This window comes from Vespula pensylvanica, chromosome 2, assembly GCF_014466175.1.
Source record: "Vespula pensylvanica isolate Volc-1 chromosome 2, ASM1446617v1, whole genome shotgun sequence".
Classification (NCBI taxonomy): domain Eukaryota; kingdom Metazoa; phylum Arthropoda; class Insecta; order Hymenoptera; family Vespidae; genus Vespula; species Vespula pensylvanica.
This window is the reverse complement of record NC_057686.1, coordinates 17,668,665-17,690,947: the sequence shown is the minus strand read 5'-3', so window position 1 is coordinate 17,690,947 and position 22,283 is coordinate 17,668,665. Positions and strand designations below refer to the sequence as shown.

Sequence of the window (22,283 nt, the reverse complement as noted above, 5' to 3'; positions counted from 1 at the left end):
TTTTTTTGTCATTCTTTATTCTTTATCCAGAGAATTCAACGGACAGGAGGATCAACATTCAGTGGAATTGTATAGCCAAAATGTTACAATAATACCATCCTCGGGAGGTCACGATCATGGAAGTTCCAAAGTAAAATTAAAGAATATCGTCGACTTTACTTGGGAACATAACTTTTATACCGGTCAATTATTGGCTGTTCATATGTCTGGAAAGTATCTAGCTTACGGTATCAAAGGTAATCATTTTAAGTCGGTTATTAATTTTTCTTAATCCTTGGATTTTTCTTAACTAGAAACGTTGAAACTTTCTTCGCATTGTAATTTCTTTCAGTTGGAACCGGCGGCGGAGTAGTACGGGTTGTTTATAAAGAATTAGAACAAAGAGCATTACTCAGAGGCATGCACGGGGCGATACAAGATCTAGCATTCGCTCACGTGTCAAATGCAATTTTAGCATGCGTAGACTACTCAGGAAACCTCTTTATACATACTATCGAATCTACGCCATCCGAACTATTATGTAGTTTAGTATTACAAGTAGATGCAGAAGAATCTTCTCCGACTAGTCATCGTGTTATTTGGTGCCCTTATATTCCCGAAGACGATCCATCGGACGGAGACGAAGTGTCAAAACTTTTGGTTCTGACGAGGGGTTCGAAGGCAGAACTGTGGTCGGTTGCCACTGTCGCAGCTAGATTTAGATCTATAGAGGTGACTGTGTACTTCATCTGTATATTATGCCGTCTAAATGTACCTTACACAGAAAATCGAACTCTTAAATGAATAATAGGCAACTGATCCAGCTGCAAAAGAAAGTGGCGGCATGATAGAAATTAATCAACACTCAGGAATGATCGTTGAGGCAACGTTTAGCCCAGATGGTACGGCCTTAGCTACAGCCAGTCTTGATGGAGAAGTCAAGTTCTTCCAGGTATATATGCACGGTAATTCTCATGGTACGCAAACGCAACCACACTGTTTACATCAATGGCAACCCCACGGTGGACGTCCAATTTCTTGTCTATTTTTCCTCGACGATCATCAAACTTGTCAACCCGAGTAAGTGATTTAACGTAACTCTCGATCGTAACTATTCTTTGAGCAACGTACAATTAACGCATCGACTTTTACGTAGCGTACAATTCTGGAGATTCGCAATTACTGGCTGTGACAATAACTCAGAATTGAAAGTGTGGTCGTGCGAATTATGGACTTGCTTGCAAACGATTAAATTCGCGCCGACTCCTTCCACCGGAAAAGTTCCTGTACTGAAAGCAGGCTTAGACCTTAGCGCTGGTTATCTCTTGTTATCCGACATATATAACAAAGTTCTGTACATATTGAGTATTTCGAAAGTCAGTGGAGAAGCATTAGCGTGTGTAAGTACAATATCAGAATTCCTTCTGCCATATCCGATCTTGAGTTTTGGAATTGTTGATGCCGGGCAAAGAAAAATACGTCCAACGGGAGAATCCTTGGAGGATCTTTCCCAGTGCGAGGAAGAATCCGAGGAACAGCTTGTCATCAGAATGTACCTGGTTCAGCCAAAATCACTCCAAGAGTGTCATATAGCATTTAAGCCTGCCTCACAAGTGAGTGGCAACTGCCTCATGGATATGCTGACCCATGATTCCTTGGATTATTCCGAAGATTTGCCTGACATAGGGACTGTTAATCACAATGGAATTTCAGGAGAAAATAGCGAAGAAGATCGTATGTTGTCGGCTACGATCGAGCCGACGAGTAATCATAACGCCGGCTTAAACTTAATGACACCGGACGCGTTTAGTTCGCCTGCGAAGAAAGAGAACAATGAATTAGAATCAAGTCCTGCAAGTCCTGAACTTGGGAACGTGTTGTCTTCTAGTCCATCATTGGCACAGGCGGTGCAAGCGTTAAATGCATCGGATCCACCGCTCGCAACGAGCGAACTCGAGGAACATGCTCCGGCTAGTGGTGGTAGTAGTCCTTCCAGAGAGGTCAGAGAGATTCTGTCGCTGAGTAAACAGGACGAGGAAGCCGATTCTGAAAATAATAAGAAGGAAGCTGCACCGAATACCGGAGAAGATTGGCCTAATATCCCAATGGTAATGTTGAAAGACGTCAATGTACACGCCATGAAACCGGACTCCGAGGAATATACCAACGAAGAAGATAATTCTGTACAAAGGAACAAAACTAAGGAAGAGACGAAGTCTGCCAGTCACATTTCTTGCGAACAGGAGGCCAAATGGCAAAATGCGAATAATATTAATATTACCGATGTAACCAATAAAATGGAATCTATTTTAGAAACTATCCAAGAACAGTATCAAGAAATTAGAGAGTTAAAAGCTGAGGTTACGAGATTACGACAGGAGACGCCGATATTGACGCGCGTTGAGTCGGTTTTGGCAAGAGCGTCGCAGCAACAAACGGCAACGTTAGAACAATTGTATGGACAGATGACTCGTCAGCGTGAATTCTTAAATACACTCGAGACAACGATCAAAGATAAAATAGAGAGTATTTTGCCACGTATAGTAGAGGAAACTGTCGAACCATTGAAACGTCAGCTACATTTGGACGTAACGCGTATGGACGATCTCTTGAAAGATAATTTGACTAAATTGATCAACGGTACGCATATAAAAGAAACATTGGCATTAGCTGCGGCGAACGCCGCTAAACCTGCTCTCGATGTAGCTTTCAAAGACACTTTCACAAATATACTTTTACCTGGCATGGAAAAAGCTTGCCAAAATATGTTCAGACAAGTACAAGATGCATTCGTCAGAGGTACACGCGAATGTAAGCTATTACAATTCTTAATTATTTATCAAGAAACTTGTACTTGTGTTTATATTTATACGTCGATGTCAATATTGTATTGTGTGTGTATATGTATTATTACATGTATGCATATCTATATATGTGTGTGCGTGTGTGTGGTATAGGTGCTTATATATTTTTCTTGCAGACCTTCAGAACGTCGATATTATCGTCGATAAGCAATATCAACAACGAAACGAACAACAAAGTGAAGCATTATCAACGTTAGTACGCGAAGAATTACGAAATGAATTTTCTAGAGGACTGTCTACTCTACAAGAGGATACTATACGTATTGTTCGAGAATCAATCAGGGACAATCTAAATCAACAACTCAATGAAATATCTGGCGCACGGTACGCTCAATCATATCATTAGTATTTATCGATATTTTCTTCAACGTATACGATAGACGTATATATATATATATATATATATATATATATATATATATATATATATATATGTATGCAGGTATATGTATATATCCTTCTTGTTTATTTACAATTACAGTTCACGTGCCACAACTCCTGCCACTATATCCGTACCTGTCGTTGCTGATGCGCAAGCTCGAGTTGTGTCTCTATTGCAAAGAGGTCAATTAAATGCCGCTTTTCAACAAGCTTTAAGTGCCAGTGATTTGGGACTAGTTGTTTTGGCCTGCGAAAGGACAGAACCGTCAAGAGTATTTTCTTCTCCTCTAGGGCCGCAAGGCCAAGGTACAAGATGTATTTTACAACAACCAGTACTATTATCTTTGGTGCAACAACTTTCTGCCGATCTAGGACATCGTACAGAACTTAAACACAGGTAATTGAATTAATACAGTTTCATTCTTTCATCACGATTGACAATTGAGTTAATATCTCTGTGAACTCTGTAAAATTCTCTGAAATAATTCTTTAAATATAGGTGGCTAGAAGAAGCTATATTGAATTTAGATCCAAGTGATCCAGTAACTCGAGAACACATGGGTACTGTATTAATGACTTTGCAAAGTCAATTAGCTACTTTTGTAACAGCAAATCCAAATCACCGATCAGCTCGACGAATGAAAATGTTAGCCATGGCAGCACGTGCTTTATTAAGTCAACATCCTTGACCAGCAATTTGTCTTCAATAAGTACATTCGTGTATAATATAAGGTTCTTATTTTCTGTTAAAACGGAGACGTGTTAGTCTACAAGCAATATCGCTAAAGCGAGTTTAAGACTGACAGTAGTTCACATGAAATGTGAAAGAAATATTGTACGAATATATACGTTGTAATTGTATTAATTTACCGAAATACTGTTTTCTATTGTCTGCAAAGTATTCCACTTTGTAAAATATCAATCAAAATATTTTCATATTAGTATTGTCACATCAAAGCTTCTTAAGATTTTTATATATTTCATGTTCTTGAAATATTTTGTTCCATCGACATTTTTATTATCGAAAAATTTAAACATCTCTGTTCGCTATTTAATTTCGTTTCTTTTACTTTCATGTGAATTTTATACAAAAAGGAGATTTCAATGTCAACGGAAACTGTAAAAAAAAAAAAAAAAAAAAAAAAAAAATAACCTATTTTACATTTGTTACTCATAATAATGTTCAGAAAACTTTTTTATTGCTAATTATATAGACAGTGCATTTCGATGCACACGATTCATGACATGATCTATAATGTATTTTGGATATACTTATAAATTTGAGGCAATTCTAGAAATTCTTATTACTAATTGGCATTTTTTGTTCTCCTCTTTGCAGGATACACGTGTACTTTGCATCGCGATTCGTCTTTAGCTTTCTCTTTTCTTTTTATTATGTACATATTATTATTACCATAAATTTCATATTCTTATTTCATCTAGTGAATCAAAATGTTTCACGTTATCTAGATTATAAGAGAAAAGGTAATACAGCACTAAAAAGGTACATAAAATGCAATCTTCATGAAACCGGAAAATAATCTATATATAAAACATACTTTTACATTATTCATTACATTTATAAATAGACAACTTTTTTCTAATGGTTTTTTTAAATTTATAACGTTTTGGAGTAAATAATACAGCGTATCATTTGCATGTACACGCATGTCAGTGTTCCATATAATGTTGAAAATGTTTCTCTTGTATCTTTCAACGACATATGTAAATAATATAGCGTATTTTACATTCATTTTGAGGATTGTGTTTATATCTTACTTACATATATTCTTTCTATGATGCAAATATTTCCTAATTCCAGATATTATTCCTTACATGTGTTTAGATATTAATAGTTCTAATATTATATATATAGGGAGTATTATATAATTTTCTTTCAAGAATTGAAGATTTCAACATTTCTGATTTTTTCAGTATAAGATGCAATCTTCAATATTTTCATAATATTAAAGATATAAAAATATATAAATTTATATATATATATATATATATATATATATATATATATATAACAAGTTACATAAAAATATTGTAAGGAATGTTGAAAATCATGATGTATTTTTTATCATTTTTTTACACCAATTGTGTCATGGATGCATGGCATTACATATTATGCAATAATCTTCCATGCTAAATATCTTGGGCTTTTATCATATTTGTTAAATAGAGAACCAATGAACAACATGAATATTACCATATTTGGTATTATACTTCATGCATTATATTTGGATGTATTTCTATAAAATGAACAATTTATAAATAGTGTGTATAATGTATTTTAAAATTACTGTTAACAGGTACATTTTTTATGTCATTGACAGCAAAACTATAGATGTGTTCCAGCTTGAACCAGCCAAAGTTAAACAAATATTTTATTCTTATTAAATAAATCGAGATATTGTATTATGAATAAAAAAAAAAAAGAAAAAAGAAAAGAAGATATGTTTGATCAATCATTATTGTTATTAACGTGAAACGAATACTATTATGACGATTGTGTTTTATTTGAAAGTTCAGCAATTAGTGCTTCTTTGACATGAGCTGCTATTTTTATTTTTTTCCTTTTTCTAATTTTCCCGGATTTCTTTTTTTCACTAGACGCTGTTGTTGCCATTTGTACATTCTTCTTCTTCTTTTTTAAACAACTAAGAGGATTTGGACCACCTTTCTTATGCTTCTTTCGTTTTGGTTCCATTTCATTTATTAAGCCTGCCTCCTTCTTTAACGTCTTTATATTTTCTTTCTCCCATGTACTCATTCCCAATTCATTTCTAATATTTTCAGCGTATTTTTGACTTACTTCCGAAGGTGTCTCCAAAGTAGGTGCTTTACCGTGAAGATATATCAATGGTACGCCAGGAATTATCCTTAATTCTTCTTGTAATTCACGATCTTGCGTCGCAATAATATATCTATAATAAATATTAAAATGTTATTTATTTTGAATATCTTATATTAACAACAAATTTTTAATTTACCTAGAAGAATTATTTTTTCCTATCATAGACTTTAAACACTTGGAACCAGTCATCGGTTTCTTCTCGTGTCCACATCGATGAACCGCGTATCTTTTTATTATTTGCATAGCACCTATAACTGCTTTGGAAAAAGTACCTAATTTTTCTGTTTCTAAAATAATGCATGGCGTAGTCAATAACTTTGTTTCTGCTTGAAAGTATTTTGGTAATTGTTCTTGGATATTAAATTTGTTCTGAAACGATAAAAAAAAAATTATTTATTAATTCTACATATATGTATATATATATATGTGTGTGTGTGTGTGTGTGTCTATTAATATTTCTGTATAATAATAGATGTATATGATAATTATTCTTAACAATATACCAACCTCAAGTGCAGCAAATGCAAATGTACCATCAATAAGTATTTGATAAGGTTGTCTAAACTTAAAATTATTTATATAAAAGGCTAAAGTTTTTCTAGCTTTTTTATGTCGCGATGTTTTCATTTTTATTTAATTGTCAAATAAATTAATTTACCTTGTCATAACTTAATTGTTTAATAATTTAATTCTCTTTTGTACAAGGTATCTGCAACTTATCCCACTTTAGAGGTTATGTTACACATGGAGTTTAACGTGACATTTGAAAGGCGGGAAAGTTCCTACAATATTATTCTTTTTGAATAATACGTATTTCGAACTTTGTAATATTTAAATAAATAAAATATTATTTAATTGATTTACTCCTCATAAATTATTATTATTTAATTATTAATATTAATAGAATATATTAAAGTGTACACATCTTAAATAAATTTTACGTAAACGTAGAAATTGTTTATTCTAATCTGCGAGTACGAAATAACAGATCTATTGTAATGTTTATTAGATCAGATTCAATGTTAGATTAAATAATAATCTTTCGAAAGTTATTAGAACAGTTTCTTTTTTATTATCGTTTACGTCTATTGACTATTAACGACAACGTGAATAAAATTTCATTGAAAAATATATCAATGAAAAGTATTAATTATTCAAGCTTACTGATATGGAAAGAAAAGAAAACAAAGCTGACATATCGATTAATCGAAATACGAAAGACAGTTAACTATCGAGATAATCGTTTTTTTTTTTTTTAACAGTATTTGTAGGGATTAATTAAAAAATTTGTATCCGACGATAAAACGCGCGCGTACGAATTATAAAATATCAGGACACAAGTATACAGGAAATCATATCGATTAGGAAAAAATTTAATACACGTATATCTACAATGATTTATAAAAAATTATCATTTATATTATTTATATAATTATTACATTATCGCATCTTTTCTTTTCTTCTTTTTTTTTTTTTTTTTTCTTTTTCCATAAATTACGTATTGTCAAATATAAATTGTTAGCGTGATATAAAAAAAAGATTTTAATCTCTTAATTATGTACATGAGTTATTTCATTCGTTATATTAAAAAGAAAAATAATATTAATCCGGAAGATATACGTATAAAATTAATGTCATTCGTTTTATCACGTAATTCTTTAAAAACAATGTCTCAATTATCAAAGCGCTTCTACTTCTTCTTCTTCTTCTTCACTTTTTAATTTAGGTTTTACCATAAAATTTCTTATTCAACAAATACAAAAGTAAATTTACATTGATTTTGGCCTTTCCAAACATATCCATTATCGGTGAACCTTCGAATTGTAATTCAAGTAACTTTTGAATATCAATTTCTACCTTTTCCATTTCTACTCCCATAAATTTACACTGTACAGTAAAAAGGCCATTATGTTCGGTAGGACTTATCTCAAAAATAACGTTTTTAGATTGAGAATGTGGAAGACCATCGACTTCTAAGAGTACACCTTTCTCTTGCAACTTTGCAGCGGAATACCTTAACGTAATTTTAGATTTCAATTTTCTATGATCTTTTCGCGCTGTATGTAATGCTCGAATGGATCTGTAACAATTATAATATTGCAAGTAACAACAACAAAAAAAAAAACTATTACAAATATTGCGACAATACAAAATATATTCATATATTTACCCTTTTCCGGTATGTAAATTTTCGAGACATCGTTGTATATATTTATTATAATACTCCACTTGTTCTTGATAATATTTCGTTTTCTCTTCCAATCTCTGTTTCGTCATATGTAAAGTTTGAAGTTCTTTATTCCTTATAATTCTATACTTTCCCTTGTTACAAAGATCTTTCGCAACAGCTGTTATGATATTTTGATAACCATCTTCCATACTGACCCATCCTCCGAGTCGTAATTTATTCAAATATACGGACAGTTGAAACTTACAATCATTCAAGGATGAACTATTCGTAAAAAAAATTATAGAAAAAAAAATAAATAAATAAATAAAAAAGAAAAAAAAATTGTTTTATTTGACATAATCAAATTGGATATTAAGGAAAAAAAAAATATATATATATATATATATATATATATATATATATATACACCTTTTGTGATTGATGTTCAATACAGGTGACATGGAATTGCACTTTGCACTGTTCAATGGTTTTCTATCCATAGGAGAGGATGTAATCGTTAAAGCATCCGCCAATGTAGGACCTTTTAAAAACTGAAGCACAGAAACCAAAAGTTCTTTGGTTTTAATAAATAATCTGCTTAAATTCGTATCCTCATCTTCTGGGACTTGAAATTTATTCGTAAGTACCAAACACACTTCCGTTTTACCAAGTCTTGCCAAATTTCCTTCGCACATTGTATCAGCTATATTGCAAAAAAAAAAAAAAAAGAAAAAGAAAAAAGAAACAAAATATTAAGTTGATTAAACAAACAATCATTTATGCTTTTTTTTTTTTTTTTTCCTTTTTTTTTTCTCTCTCCATTCATTACATTATTCTTACATATTCCTAACAACGATGATACGGTTGGTGCAGATTCTAAATCGTCTAACAAATCGTGAAGCGGATCTAATGGATCAGATGCTATTTGGTCTTGATATTTTAACATGAGACAATGTGTATCACAAATTTCCTATAACGCATATATTGGAAAATTATTTTGATTACATCTTAATATTTTATTTAATCATAATTGAATTAGTAACAATATTACTTGCCTGTAGAGAGATATAAATTTCAGGTTTATGTATAAGAGTAGCTTCCGTATATTCGTGAATACTAAAATGTTCTTCAAGATCTTCTATTTGGCAACAATATCGGAAAAACTTTTTGAACTTTTCATGACAATCAATGATAAACTGATTCAAGCAAACCAAATGCGTGGCCTCCTCACCGAACTGGAATATTTAATATGATTTAATTTGTATATGGTAAACAAACAAACAAAATTATATTATATAAATTTGACAAAGATTATTTACTCCTTTTTTGGAAGCAGCGAATTGTAATATTTTTGCGATGCTAGCTAAATTTCTTCTTTGATCATTCAATAGTGATCTATCAACCGGTAAAGTAACGATATCAAAAGCATCTGGTGCCACAATAGCAGCATTTATAAATTGATAATAAATTAAGTTTCCAACTACTTTTAAAATGTCCTTCTCCGGAGCATTTGGAAATTTTTCTGACAGTGTATCGTTTAAAACTTTGGCTACGTATAACATTCCATAAGGTATTAAGTCACGCGATTCGGTTATTCTCGTTAAAAATTCTAATACAGTTTTTTGTAGTAAACGTACGCCATCGTTTAATCTTTTTCGTACATGTTCGTACGTTAAAGCTTCTTGGTGAGAGACGGTATATGGAAGATTTCTAATGGAACGATAAAGTTATGAATAAATATAAAAAATATTTCACATTATTATAATACAATTGTTAATACGTATACGTACTGTGTTTCACCAGTTTCCATTTCCAATTGATTTCTCCAACATTTGTAAATATCCACGGGATTTGTTTCTATGGATAGAGTCTTATCGGATAATATTTTTTCTATGATGGGCCCAACTATCTGTCTTAGCGCTCTTTGACCATTTAATTGTCGAGCATAATTTACTACTATTTTTAATACTAATGGATCTCCAGTAACAACTTCGGATGGTTTTTGAAATTTACATCTATATTTAAAACACATACATATATATGTGTGTGTGTGTGTGTGTGTGTGTGTGTGTGTGTGTGTGTGTGTGTGTGTGTGTCTAGTACGTAATAGCTTTTGGTAATATTAATATTTTTATGTATTATCTTTATATTACCTTATTTCTTCTTGCAATGCACTGCCAAAGAGCTTCAATAAAAGATATTCTTCTCTTATATTTGATCCAAAGTTGAATAATGTTAAAATAACATTTTGTAAGAATTTATTTGTTTTACTTTGTGGCAATAGAAATAACAATTTCGATAAATATACTGGATTAGTTTGTAATGCATAAAATAAATGTTGATAACCCTCAAGTTTTTTACGACCTTCCTTAGTCAACGATTTCAATCCTTTTTGCATCGACAAACTATCCGACATCCCAGAAGAATTTTTATTATCTTTGTTGTTATGCCTCTGTTTCGCAAGATTTTCCAAACTTTTGCCGTGCGAAACTACATCCTTGATGTGATAAAAATAATTTAATAATTATTATTAATTTAATTTAATTTTAACAAATAATAAAATTAAAATAATCAATAATGATAAAGATAAAATATTTAATTAAAAAAATAAAAATCATTAATACCCACTTGCAACGTGATTCTATTTTGAATTAATAAACCAATTTTGATATCCATGCTATCCAATTGTTGTGACAAGTTCTGATTGTGTCTTATAATTTGAACGACTTCGTGTTTCAAATGCTAAAGTAAATGATCTTGTTAATATAGAAGATAGTATTGATAAAATCAAAGTTATACATGATTAAATAATATACCTGTAATTGTAAGTCTTTATCATAATCTTGGGCATTAAAATTTAGGATCGCAGAGAAATGTCTGACTACAGGGAATGGTGGCTTTTCCATATGCAATAATGAATCAAAAGCTCTTCTAGCTGCGCGTCCACGCCAAAGAGCCTGGATCTTTATAATTTGTGATTCCTGAAGCACATATATATGTTATAAAAATTTATACTTCTTGAGGAAATATATATATATATATATATATATATATATATTTTTTTTTAACTTACATAATCACGATACAGATCCAACACATCTATGTATTCGGTTTGCATCCGTTTAGAATTGAATTGACACAATCCAGAATCTTTTTCACGCATATCGTTAAGTAATGCAATATAACGCTTCCGTTGCAATAAACCTCTCCACCAAGCTTGTATCTTGACAATTTTATTGGTATTAAAATAAATGAATTTAGAAGAATACTTTTTACGTAGTATATATCCTCGGATACGTGCTTGTAGCCTAACAATGAGTCCTTTCATTTTCAAATATTCATGAGGATCTTCGTTCACGTTATCTTTCATTATATACTGCAAAAATTATTATTATAAATAATAATAATAAATAATAATAATAAATAATAATAAAATTAATTCATTATATACTGCAAGAAATTAATAAATATGTATACGTTGATATCATCATAGGTGAGGTAATGAGTTTCTGATAAATCTTCAGGAGGATCCCATGTAACGGTTTGTTCCTTTAAATCCAAATATGCTTCGTTACCCAAAGGAGTGATGTATCGAACAATCGAGTAATCATATTTTTCACACTAAAATAAAAAATATTAGCTAATTGGAAAGTCTATTTGTATTATTTTTATTTATAAACGAACGTGTAACCTTTAGCTTTCTTAAATTATATAATATATGGAATTTTTTTTCCTTAATTTCCTCCGTTACTGGCTTCTTCAATGAATCGTTGAAAAAAATTATAAAATATTCCAGATTTTTCTCATCCAGATTATTATTAAATTTCACGAGGAAATCGCACACTGTAATAACGTGATTATGTCATATAATTTTTTATACATTAAATTCTCTTATAAATTAATTGTACTAGCAATTTGAAATGATTAATGCACGTACTTAATTTAGCTTTTTCGCTTTCCTTAGACAGAATCGACAATACATTTTCCACGTCGTCCAACCATAATTCAGAACCATCAGAATGTTTCTCCAAAAGACATTTTTTCAATAATTTATAAACAAACAAAGGATCTTTAGGAGTTATGTACCAGTACAACTTCAATTGTAATTTTGTTAAAGCTTCTGTTACAGTATATGGATTATTCTCAACCATAGCCAAATTCAATTCATGCAACATTTGTATCACTGTAATACGATAAAAAAAAATATTCATTAGATTCATTTTATCCAAGTTACGATATATGTATTTACATTGTTTTAAATCTTTTGTATATATATATATATATATATTTTTTTTTTCATACGTTCATTATCTTGTTGATATTGTTGATTTACTAGTTCAATGCAGTCTCGTATATCTATATAAGTTAATATATGACATGGTACAGATTGTGATTGTTTTTCCCAGCGTGCTGTTGCTAATGCACTAAAATATTTCGTTTTATTTTCTTCATTCAATTCCTAAAAAATTACAAACACAGACATATTATTATTTTTCATCTATCCTTATTGTTCATTAATATTACAGTGATATATTTACCATAACATGTGCATCAGGATTCTTGAGAGCTTCATAAACTAAATCATCATTTCCTATATCTACTGCTTTAGTAATCGCTGCTATCGATGACAATACTCGAATACTAACTACTATATCATTGTATGTAAGATCTTTCTATTAAAAATATTCTTCAAATTATTACAATTTTTATATAGATAATTTTGAGTACATAAACTTTACATTACCTGACATTCCGTACGATCGATTTTCATTTCTTCATAATATAATGGCAGTGCAAATTTATCTACGCTATTTAATTCAAGATATGGATTTTTTAAAGCTTTATAAAATTCAGTTAAACCACCGGCCTGTAAAGTTTCATTTACAAATTGTACAGCTTCCTTGCCTAGAATTTAAAGGCAAATATAACGTATATATTCTTCTTATATTTATCAAAATAAATATCAATGAAAAATTTACTAACGTTTTTGAATTTTCAGTATTCGTTCGTTTCCTGTGTCAATAGCATTTTGAATTAAGTATTGCCAATGATGATTAATATCAGGATAATTGCTGTTCCATTCAGAATTTCCTATTAGCTGGGTTAATTGCTTCTTATAAACTTCTACGTTACTAGACATGACGTTCTAGAAAGTAAAAAAATTTGTGTTATCAAAATAATTGAATATCTTAAAGATTAGGATAAACGTATGATAATCAATTTTTGCTCTATATGTAAAATGTAAACTTGCCTGTAAATGCAGTGCAGGTGTTTCTAAAGCTTTAATTAGTTCATTGCTATTAGATTGAACTAATCGAATAATATCTTTCACTGCATGCTGAGCTATTGTCAACAGTTCAATGTATATTATTTTTATATATACACATATTAATTTGTAAAAAATATTTTTGTAAACATACCATTCACGTGATTGATATGACCCTGTATTTCTGCCTGAGTTAATAGTTCATCATATGCATCAGATACGTAACTGTCATTCAAAGACTATAAAATATAATATAATAGAAATTTTATGGTTATTTAAATATTCTTAAATTCATTTCTATCTCGTATATATTTTTTCATAATTATTTCATAGCTTACTCTGTTAAGTGCAGCTTGTGTTTTATTACTTTTTGCCTTATATAAAGCTTCACAATAATCTTGAATATGTTCAATACAAATGTTATTTAATTGTGTTGCCTCATTTTGTAAAACGTTTAACATCATAACTTGATCCTTGAATGATATTACATTTACAACTTAATTGTAAAAATTAATTTAAAATAAAAATCAATTTGCTTAAGTCAAATACAAATATATGATTATTTTTTATCTTACGTTTTTATTAATCGCTTGATTTATAGCAATTATCGCAGCATGAAGGGCTGCAATATCCACGGCCATACTGTTAGTTAATAAGCCACCAATTTTTTGAAACGACGGCATTTGGATACCGTATTTACGTAATTCTTCACTGACAGCATCGATCTCTGCGTCTGTAAATTGACGTTTGATGAAAACAATTCCACTTTCGAAAATAGCAAGTACATTACCTGTAAAATTAATTTTTCCATATAAGTCTTGAATTTTTGGTGCTTTGCCTAGCTTAAACAAATGTGTACTGAGTGCATGTATACAATATATTACTCGTGGCATATTTTTTTTATCGTATATGTCTGTCGTTTCTGGTTGGAACGTCTACAGAGAGATATATATACGTATATATATATATATACAAAATGTAAATAATTTTACACTTCAAATTAAACATTTTTAATTTGTAAATATAAATATTAATGAGTGTATACATACAAAAGGTAATTCCATGGTTTGAAGACATTGTAAAAAATAATTAATATTATCTGTATGTCTAAACTGCAGTCCAGCAAGCGCATATCTTCGCTGATCAAAATCATAAATTCTATGTAAAGGTAATATCTCTGGTGCCATGAAATTACCTAATTTTGCTAAATAAACCCCATTTCTTAAGTTTTCTTCTAATTCTGTCGTAGGAGGTAGCTTTTCTCTTATGCAAGCTTCTATCCATCTAAAAAAAATAAATGTAATTGTAAGCGTATATTATCATTTCTTTTACTACATATGTAATACATACACACATATATATATATATGTATATATATATATATATAATATTATCATTTAAATTAATATCATAAAATATTACTTTTTTGCTTCTTCTAAATGACATAGATATTCATAAGCAAGTGTTTTCTGTCTTTGTTCATCCATCTCTTCAGCAGTTTTACGTCCATCGTTTCCCACAATAATTTCCTTGAGTGATGTATTTGGAACAATGCATTTATCTATTTGTAATAAAATATTAATGATTTATCTCAATAAAATAATGATATATACATACATACATACATATATATATATATGTATGTATGTATTTATATTAAGTCAAAAAGTCAACTATTGTCACTTATCAACCTACTGTCACCTTCAAACTGAATCATTTATTTTTGTTATAATAATCTAACTTATCTTCCTTTTGATATAAATAATCGTTACAATAATTAGAAATGTTTCAATAGGACAAAAGAAAGTTATATTAAAATTTCTGCACAGACAAACTACGAATAAGATTATTATAAATATCATTATACTTGTCAATAAATACACAATGGCATGCTGTTGTTATAAAACGTATTAATTAAAGGTAAAATATTAACGATTATATATTTATATTTTATCAAGTAGCTTACCCTTTTTATTATCAACTGAATTATGAGCACTATTAATCATGTCGCTAAATTAAAATCAAAACTATACATAAAACTATGAAAGCACGCAAATTATTCTGTAGTATACGTTACATTCCTCAAAATTCAAAATTATCAGCGGATGTACTACCTAAGTAGTCTTGCCAACTGTAATACTTTCGCAAATAAATATTTCCAAATATATACTCTTTGTCCACAGAAATATTTTTTACGTTAACAAACAATATTTTATATTTTAAAGTTGCGTTCAAAGGATTTTTCACTAATTAAATTCAATCAGTTCAATTATTTATAATATCCCAAGGAAAAAAATATATTTATGAAAGATGTCAAATGATTAGTTAATTTTCAGCCTATCAAAATCGAATATTGAACAAGAAACAATGTAAATAAAAAAGAAATTATTATTATTATTATTATTATTTTTTTTTTTTTTCATTTATATTACTCTCAAAAGGTAATATTTGATATACGAAATTACTTACAATATAAAAAGTAAATATTTAATACACAATAATACTGTGTAACGTTATTTCCTTTCATACGTATGTTAAAGGTTATGTTTTTTTTTTTTTGCATGGAGTAGTCGCATTAGTTTTTATTTAAGTGTTGGAAAAAACATTTTTTATGGTAAGTGTTATCGTGGATCACAGTGAAAGTACAAAACATTCTTATTAATTATTAAGTATTCAAATGATTTTATCATTTTCATATTTTCTCTTTCTTTCTTTTTCTCCTGCTATGTACTATCTGTGTACATCATTAATATCTCATCATCATAGAAATGGTTCAATGTCAATTTCCAATGTAGAACATGGTAAATTTAATTCAAATTTTGTAAGTACATCTGGATGTAAAATTCCCATTTTGCCAATTACTTTATTATTATATATTACTTCTGCATATCTTTTTGGAAAGAAGGTTGGATCTGCAAGATGTCATATTATATGAAGATATTTTCAAATAGGAATACTTCGATTAGATTAGATTAGAAAAAAGAAAAAAGAAAAGTTATTGTTTTACCGTCTGCTGCACGTAAATAATATCCAGTGTCTGTTTTATCAGTACTCCATGGTACTTCAAGTACTTGCATAATTCTATCCAATAAACCATGGATTATTTCAAAACCTCCAGTTTTATTATAATATACAGCACATAAATGTCTTTTATTACGTGCACCAACATCCATTGTAGGGTCAAGTAAGACAATATCAGAAATCTCAAATAATTTCAGAGGTAATGGCATCTTTTTATTTCCGGCTATTGTTTTCAATAATCCTGGTAACAGAGTCGTACGTGCAACCTATAACGAGGAGTAATAAAAACAAGATATATTTATTGTTCATACTCGTAGCTAAAAGTATATTACCTGAAACTCTAAGGTTTTTGGATTGGATATATGAACAGCTGGTATATCCTCTATTTTATGACCTATTTTTTCTGAAATATCATCTCTGGAACACTGTAACATTAAATATTTTTAAATACGATTTTCTATTAATGTTTACAGTTTCTCTTTCTGTTTTTGTTTTCTTTTTTTTTTTTTTTTTTGTATTTAACTTACCAATGAAAATGTCAATGTTTCGGTAAAACTCGCACGTGCCAATTCTTCGCGTAATTGATCAGATAATTTATTGAGTGGAAGCTTAAATTTAAAATATATCATCGCATATGAAATATTTTCTATCAAGTAGATACTCTGTAGTACTTACTTCAATGGCAATTGTATTTATTTCTGGAAATATTTTATCTATGTTATTATATCCATGAGCGATAGCTATGTCTTCATAAATATCACACGGATGTAAAACGTCGCTTCTTGTTGGAGGTATTTCAACAATTATATTATCTTTTTCTTTTACTGATGCTTCTAACGACATTTTTGATAGTAGCTTTGCTATCTCTTCTGGAGTTTTTCTAAATTATATAATTATATAATAAAATAATTATTAATTGTACAATTTAATCTAACTTACTTGATTCCAATATAATTCATTGCATTGTCACTATTTATTTCTTCCGTACGATAGTTCAATTCTGGATAATAAAAGATTTTATTATCTGGATATATTACTTTTACAGTTTCTGTTGTATATTTTTTTGCACAGTATACACTGAAAGCACAAACTATAGTATCTACTGTAATCTTTGCCTAAAATATTTATTAAAATTTATTAACTAAACATTAATTCCATATAATATAATATTATATCAGGTAAAAGATCTTTCTTAGTTACAAGAGTAATAATCGAGTGCATAAATACCTTATTAAGGTCAGTTGCAGTACATTCTATAAGTACATTTTTAGTATTGAGAGTGATTTTTGTATGATTCCCATTAATTATCGGTGGTAATGACAAAACAATACCATTACTATCATATATTATAGGATATACAGGACTATCTTTTATAATTGGTAAATACTGTTTTAGTTGTGCATGATGCTATTTAAAAGGATATGTTCGCATTAACATTTTTTATCACAATTCTTCATTCCCTTCTTCAAATAATTTCTTAAATAATTATTTTTAACAAAGGATATTTACCGCATATAATTCCATTATTTCTTCCCCAGTATATTCTTTTGTTTGATTAAGAGGTTTAAAACGAATATCACTTGGCGGTTTTGCATCATATACAAATGGTCCTTTAATAGTGTCTAAATCATGTGTACCAATTGATACAATACTTCGTTTTCGTCCTATAGTCTGATGTAATTTATCTTGAAGATCAATGAAACTGTTGTAAGAATCTTGCGTAAAAGTAATATCACGTAATATAGCAGCAACTATATGTTCCCTGACTTTTAAACACTAAAACATTGTAAAGCAACTATAATATTTCTTGTTCTATTAATTATTATTGACTTTAAATAGTTTTTATACTCACCTCTTTTTTCATTACAATTTCTTCTGGTACCATTGGTTTTATTGAATTATAACATGGTACACGAGTCCTATGTAAGGAATAAAATGAATCTTCCTTCTTAGTTTATTTCAAATCAATAGTAAAAAATTTTATAAATTTGTACTTACTTATTTAAAAATACTAGTAATCCTGTAACGAGACCTTCTAAAGATAGTAGATCGTATCTATTAGCTGGAATATCAATTTTATAAATAATTTCTTCCGATGCTCCAGTACTTTGTTCGGAACCTTGTTCCTTTGCTATCATCTGTTTTTCCGTAGTCTATAATAGATACAATAAACGGAACATACAATTACTCGTTTAAAAAGTTATATAGATCAACGACTAGTTAAGATCCTTACCACATCATCTAATTCCAAGCCGAATTCAAAGCATAAATTTTGAAATTCTTCTTCGGCTGCAATCAAATTATCATAGCTTTATTAAAATTAAAGATTAATTATTTAACCCCTATATAATTTACAATGAATGGAACGACACAAAATTTTGGACAATTGTTTAATAAAAATCTTTGCACGAAACAGAATTTAAATGTCTGCCAAATGATTTGTTTTAATTAAAGAAATTTAATTAAAGAAAAATTATAAACGAGCGATAAGACAAAAATAAATTTATAGTAATTTTCTTACAATATGTTTTCCCAAGTGCTTTAAATAATAAATCTCGTTTGACAGCTATAGTCGGCATTTTGAAAGCCCGTCAAAATCTTAGAGACAATAAGAAACCTATCAATAATTTGCGTTTTCTTATTTTCCTTTTCTAATAAATAATAATATTAAATGCACGACAACGAAACCATTGATATAGGTTAGAAACTAACGGAAGTCAAAGATTCGGGCGGCAAATTTAAATTTCAATGCTCGTGGCTTTAAGCTTGACATATAATTTATTGCGCATACGCAATAGCGCGATGCGATTAAAATCGAAGCGTGCAAAGTCATTACACGGGCGAACACGCGTAAAAAACATCGAATCTACAATTTTCTTTTTGTCTTTTTTAAAAAAGATTTACGAATGTCGTATCATCTAAGTTAACACATCGTATCAATATTTGATTTGACGATAAAAATAATTTACATTGAACGTCTGAAGATTAAGCGTGAGATCATAGCGAAGATTCGAAATTCTTACTCTTCTTTTCTTCTTTTCTCTCTTTTTTTTTTTTGTTTTTTATTTATTTATTTATTTATTTATTTTTTCCTTTTCTTATTTTTTCGCTATTCTTATCTTTAATTCGATCAGCAAAGAGATAATAGAACGTAGACGTATTTCTGTGTAAATTTATGAGTGAAACGAGTATGTAGTTTAGCGAAGTTGTACAATTAAGAGATACGTGACTAAAAGTCGTCGACATGATGGTAGTACCCTCTCGTCTTCTTGTTGGCTCTCACAATGTTACAGTATGAATTACATCCGCGTCAGAGACGATTGTGTCGTTTAACTTTTTAAACGACTTCTTCCCTTTCGAGTGAAGACATCGTACGGATTGTATCGTTCGACAACGTATGCATATATAAATGGTTTCCACGAGAATAATTACCGATTTCATTGTGAAAGATTGATCGCCGTTAAATAATATCGTCATCTTCGAACAACGAGGTGCGTTCTAATCGATTATTTCAAAGTGAAATTCCTTTTCTTTGTTTTTTTTTTTCTCTCAGCTTTTTTTCATATAAAATAAAATGAAAATAAAATAATTTCTTTAATACACAACTATAAATAATTTTTGACGTTAGAAATACTTTATATATGCATTTGATATTTCTAAAGAGAGCGTTGACCCTTTATCTTTCAATGTTTACTTACGAAACGATAAAACTAACAATTGTGTGAGTTTTCTTCGTTCTTTCTTAAAATGCATACATATATACATATATAAACACATACATATGTATGTATATGTATGCATATTGTCTATATGGATATATATATATATAAATGTATATGGGTATATATATATATGGATGATTATATATATATATATGAATGGATAATATATATATATATATATATATATATATATATATATATAAAATCGTTTGATATATCGATTTTTTAATATCACTGATCATATGAATTGATAACAGGATAAAAATAATGGAGAAAAGTAACATGCTGCTATCACCTGGTCAACGTATACGTCCAAATATGAACGAAGAAACTGTAATCGATCTTCTATCCAAGATCTATGGTCTAACAGCTATGAGTATCAAAGAGCTAAATGCTTACGACGATAAAAATTATCACGTACATTGTAAGGAATTACACGAGAATCCTTATATATCCGAGATAAGCGAACACGGCTACGTTTTAAAAATTATAAATTCCTTGGATTCTCGAAATACTCATGTCATAGATGCGCAGACCGAAATGTTGATATTTTTGAACGGTCAATTCAATTGTCCAATTCCTGTTAAAAACTTGAACGGTACGTATTACAACTTGGAGAAGACAAATGATTCCGAGGAGAGTCACGCGATAAGACTTTTCATTTATCAGCCTGGTCAATTATTGACACATGCATCTTGGAATAAGGAATTACTTTACAAGGTCGGCCATTTAGCGGCCGATCTCGACTTGAGACTTTCGAAATTTTATCATCCGGCTTTCGAGCATCACAGAACGATATGGATGTTGATGTCGATGTCAAAATTACATTTATTTGTATTTGCTGTGCCAGACGAGAAACGAAGACAATTGGCGAGCGATGTGATCGATACGTTTGAAAGAAATGTATTAAAGTTCGTACCGATTCTCGAACAGGGCATGATACACGGCGATTTAAACGAACAAAATATTCTGGTTAATAAGGAGGGTACCGATATCGTAGCTATTATCGATTTCGGTGACTCACAAAAAACTTGTCTGATATTTGAACTGGCTATTGCTATTTGTTACATGTTACTCGAACGTAAAGATATAACCGAAGGTAAACACGTTATCGAGGGATATCAAAGCGTTAGGAAATTGACGGATTTAGAAAAAAAAATTCTCAAGGTCTGTGTTTGCGCTAGGATATGTCAGAGTTTGGTGATGGGCGCCTATTCGCATTTAAACGATCCCAAGAATAAATATATTCTTACCACGCAAAAAAATGGCTGGTCATTGCTCCAAGAACTTTGGCCAATCAGCGACGATGAAATATTCAAGATTTGGGATCTTTCTAATTAAAAAATATAAATAATTATTTTTTTATCGATCGCGTGTGATATTATCTTTTGCACTTAAATCGTTTCGTTTTTCATATTTTCGAATGATGTGTCAATTGAACGAGCAATAAATTAATATTAATTATATAATAGTCATTGTTGGAACAATATTATACGTGGTATAGTATTATAGTATACTGTTGGGAAGAACAATGTTATGATTTATGCAGTGATATATCCTCTGGTTTTATTCGCATTAGGCAATTACATATTTACATAGATAGAATGAACAATAATAATGCTCTTCTCAACCAGTACTAATAATAATAATAATAATAATAATAATAATAATAATAATAATAATAATAATTATAATAATAGTAATAATAATAATAATAATAATAATAATAATAATGATAATAATAATAATAATAATAATTCATAATTATTATAACGATAATAATATATACGGAGAAATGTTTCAATAAATTGTTTCGCAATATTTACAAAACCATGATTCGTCGATGAATTTATTTTATTGTTGTTATTGTTGTTTTTGTTATTCTATCACTAGTTTACAGACAGACGAATCGAAATAAATGTCTCATGTAATATAGATGAATACATTAGATAGAAACCTAGGTTGAGACATTACCAGAAGGGAGGTTCAATTTCAATGAAATAGTTTATGGAAATAT

At 29.5% G+C, this 22,283-nt stretch overlaps 5 protein-coding genes across 8 annotated transcripts in view; 2 read left to right on the top strand and 3 right to left on the bottom strand.

The window, feature by feature from the left end:
• Positions 1–4,977, top strand: part of LOC122637970 (enhancer of mRNA-decapping protein 4) — a 6,577-nt gene extending 1,600 nt beyond the window's left edge. The window contains exons 3-9 of the mRNA XM_043830537.1: positions 31–236; positions 332–711; positions 791–1,059; positions 1,136–2,790; positions 2,960–3,167; positions 3,325–3,621; positions 3,724–4,977. Of these exons, the coding sequence (XP_043686472.1) occupies positions 31–236; positions 332–711; positions 791–1,059; positions 1,136–2,790; positions 2,960–3,167; positions 3,325–3,621; positions 3,724–3,913 (3,205 nt within the window). The 3' untranslated portion in view covers positions 3,914–4,977. The remainder of the gene's footprint in view (positions 1–30; positions 237–331; positions 712–790; positions 1,060–1,135; positions 2,791–2,959; positions 3,168–3,324; positions 3,622–3,723) is intronic.
• Positions 1–16,113, bottom strand: part of LOC122637969 (ras GTPase-activating-like protein IQGAP1) — a 21,492-nt gene extending 5,379 nt beyond the window's left edge. The window contains exons 1-26 of one of the 4 annotated variants that reach the window (XM_043830533.1): positions 15,993–16,113; positions 14,946–15,084; positions 14,573–14,807; positions 14,314–14,458; positions 14,099–14,256; positions 13,862–13,996; positions 13,678–13,762; positions 13,509–13,600; positions 13,241–13,403; positions 13,002–13,162; positions 12,796–12,930; positions 12,560–12,716; positions 12,195–12,440; positions 11,949–12,100; positions 11,735–11,878; positions 11,331–11,633; positions 11,074–11,238; positions 10,886–10,999; positions 10,411–10,754; positions 10,048–10,272; positions 9,577–9,967; positions 9,313–9,492; positions 9,098–9,227; positions 8,687–8,960; positions 8,258–8,539; positions 7,781–8,167 (exon numbers count right to left, since the gene is read on the bottom strand). In XM_043830533.1, the coding sequence (XP_043686468.1) occupies positions 7,810–8,167; positions 8,258–8,539; positions 8,687–8,960; positions 9,098–9,227; positions 9,313–9,492; positions 9,577–9,967; positions 10,048–10,272; positions 10,411–10,754; positions 10,886–10,999; positions 11,074–11,238; positions 11,331–11,633; positions 11,735–11,878; positions 11,949–12,100; positions 12,195–12,440; positions 12,560–12,716; positions 12,796–12,930; positions 13,002–13,162; positions 13,241–13,403; positions 13,509–13,600; positions 13,678–13,762; positions 13,862–13,996; positions 14,099–14,256; positions 14,314–14,458; positions 14,573–14,807; positions 14,946–15,084; positions 15,993–16,086 (5,007 nt within the window). In that variant the 5' untranslated portion in view covers positions 16,087–16,113 and the 3' untranslated portion in view covers positions 7,781–7,809. Of the gene's footprint in view, positions 1–7,537; positions 8,168–8,257; positions 8,540–8,686; positions 8,961–9,086; positions 9,228–9,312; positions 9,493–9,576; positions 9,968–10,047; positions 10,273–10,410; positions 10,755–10,885; positions 11,000–11,073; positions 11,239–11,330; positions 11,634–11,734; positions 11,879–11,948; positions 12,101–12,194; positions 12,441–12,559; positions 12,717–12,795; positions 12,931–13,001; positions 13,163–13,240; positions 13,404–13,508; positions 13,601–13,677; positions 13,763–13,861; positions 13,997–14,098; positions 14,257–14,313; positions 14,459–14,572; positions 14,808–14,945; positions 15,085–15,489; positions 15,907–15,992 lie in introns of those variants that run through there. The other 3 variants (XM_043830532.1, XM_043830535.1, XM_043830536.1) reach the window with 3 other exon arrangements.
• LOC122637976 (rRNA-processing protein UTP23 homolog) lies at positions 5,504–6,949 on the bottom strand. Its single transcript, XM_043830546.1, has 3 exons — positions 6,595–6,949; positions 6,224–6,456; positions 5,504–6,157 (listed from the first exon to the last, which is right to left on the bottom strand). Exons 1-3 carry the CDS (start codon positions 6,712–6,714, stop codon positions 5,731–5,733), a joined length of 780 nt encoding a protein of 259 aa, XP_043686481.1. The 5' UTR covers positions 6,715–6,949; the 3' UTR covers positions 5,504–5,730.
• Positions 16,091–19,272, bottom strand: LOC122637972 (phenylalanine--tRNA ligase beta subunit). Its single transcript, XM_043830539.1, has 12 exons — positions 19,066–19,272; positions 18,778–18,833; positions 18,543–18,697; positions 18,397–18,463; positions 18,054–18,320; positions 17,772–17,951; positions 17,484–17,659; positions 17,220–17,424; positions 17,072–17,152; positions 16,877–16,969; positions 16,531–16,810; positions 16,091–16,435 (listed from the first exon to the last, which is right to left on the bottom strand). The coding sequence occupies exons 1-12, from the start codon at positions 19,121–19,123 to the stop codon at positions 16,284–16,286; spliced, it is 1,770 nt and encodes a 589-aa protein (XP_043686474.1). The 5' UTR covers positions 19,124–19,272; the 3' UTR covers positions 16,091–16,283.
• Positions 19,273–19,678: 406 nt separating this feature from the next.
• LOC122637975 (hydroxylysine kinase) lies at positions 19,679–22,080 on the top strand. Its single transcript, XM_043830545.1, has 2 exons — positions 19,679–20,035; positions 20,524–22,080. Exon 2 carries the CDS (start codon positions 20,534–20,536, stop codon positions 21,605–21,607), a length of 1,074 nt encoding a protein of 357 aa, XP_043686480.1. The 5' UTR covers positions 19,679–20,035; positions 20,524–20,533; the 3' UTR covers positions 21,608–22,080.
• Positions 22,081–22,283: the final 203 nt, after the last annotated feature.

Excerpts from the sequence above, each read along its gene's own strand:
- LOC122637972 (XM_043830539.1), bottom strand. The coding sequence starts at position 19,123 with ATGCCGACTATAGCTGTCAAACGAGATTTATTATTTAAAGCACTTGGG. Across the intron at positions 18,464-18,542 it reads TTACTAGTATTTTTAAATAA|GACTCGTGTACCATGTTATA; the intron begins GTAAGTACAAAT and ends TTCCTTACATAG. Across the intron at positions 18,321-18,396 it reads AAATTGTAATGAAAAAAGAG|TGTTTAAAAGTCAGGGAACA; the intron begins GTGAGTATAAAA and ends ACAATGTTTTAG.
- LOC122637975 (XM_043830545.1), top strand. The coding sequence starts at position 20,534 with ATGGAGAAAAGTAACATGCTGCTATCACCTGGTCAACGTATACGTCCA.
- LOC122637976 (XM_043830546.1), bottom strand. The coding sequence starts at position 6,714 with ATGAAAACATCGCGACATAAAAAAGCTAGAAAAACTTTAGCCTTTTAT. Across the intron at positions 6,457-6,594 it reads TTGCATTTGCTGCACTTGAG|AACAAATTTAATATCCAAGA; the intron begins GTTGGTATATTG and ends TTATCGTTTCAG. Across the intron at positions 6,158-6,223 it reads GGAAAAAATAATTCTTCTAG|ATATATTATTGCGACGCAAG; the intron begins GTAAATTAAAAA and ends TATTTATTATAG.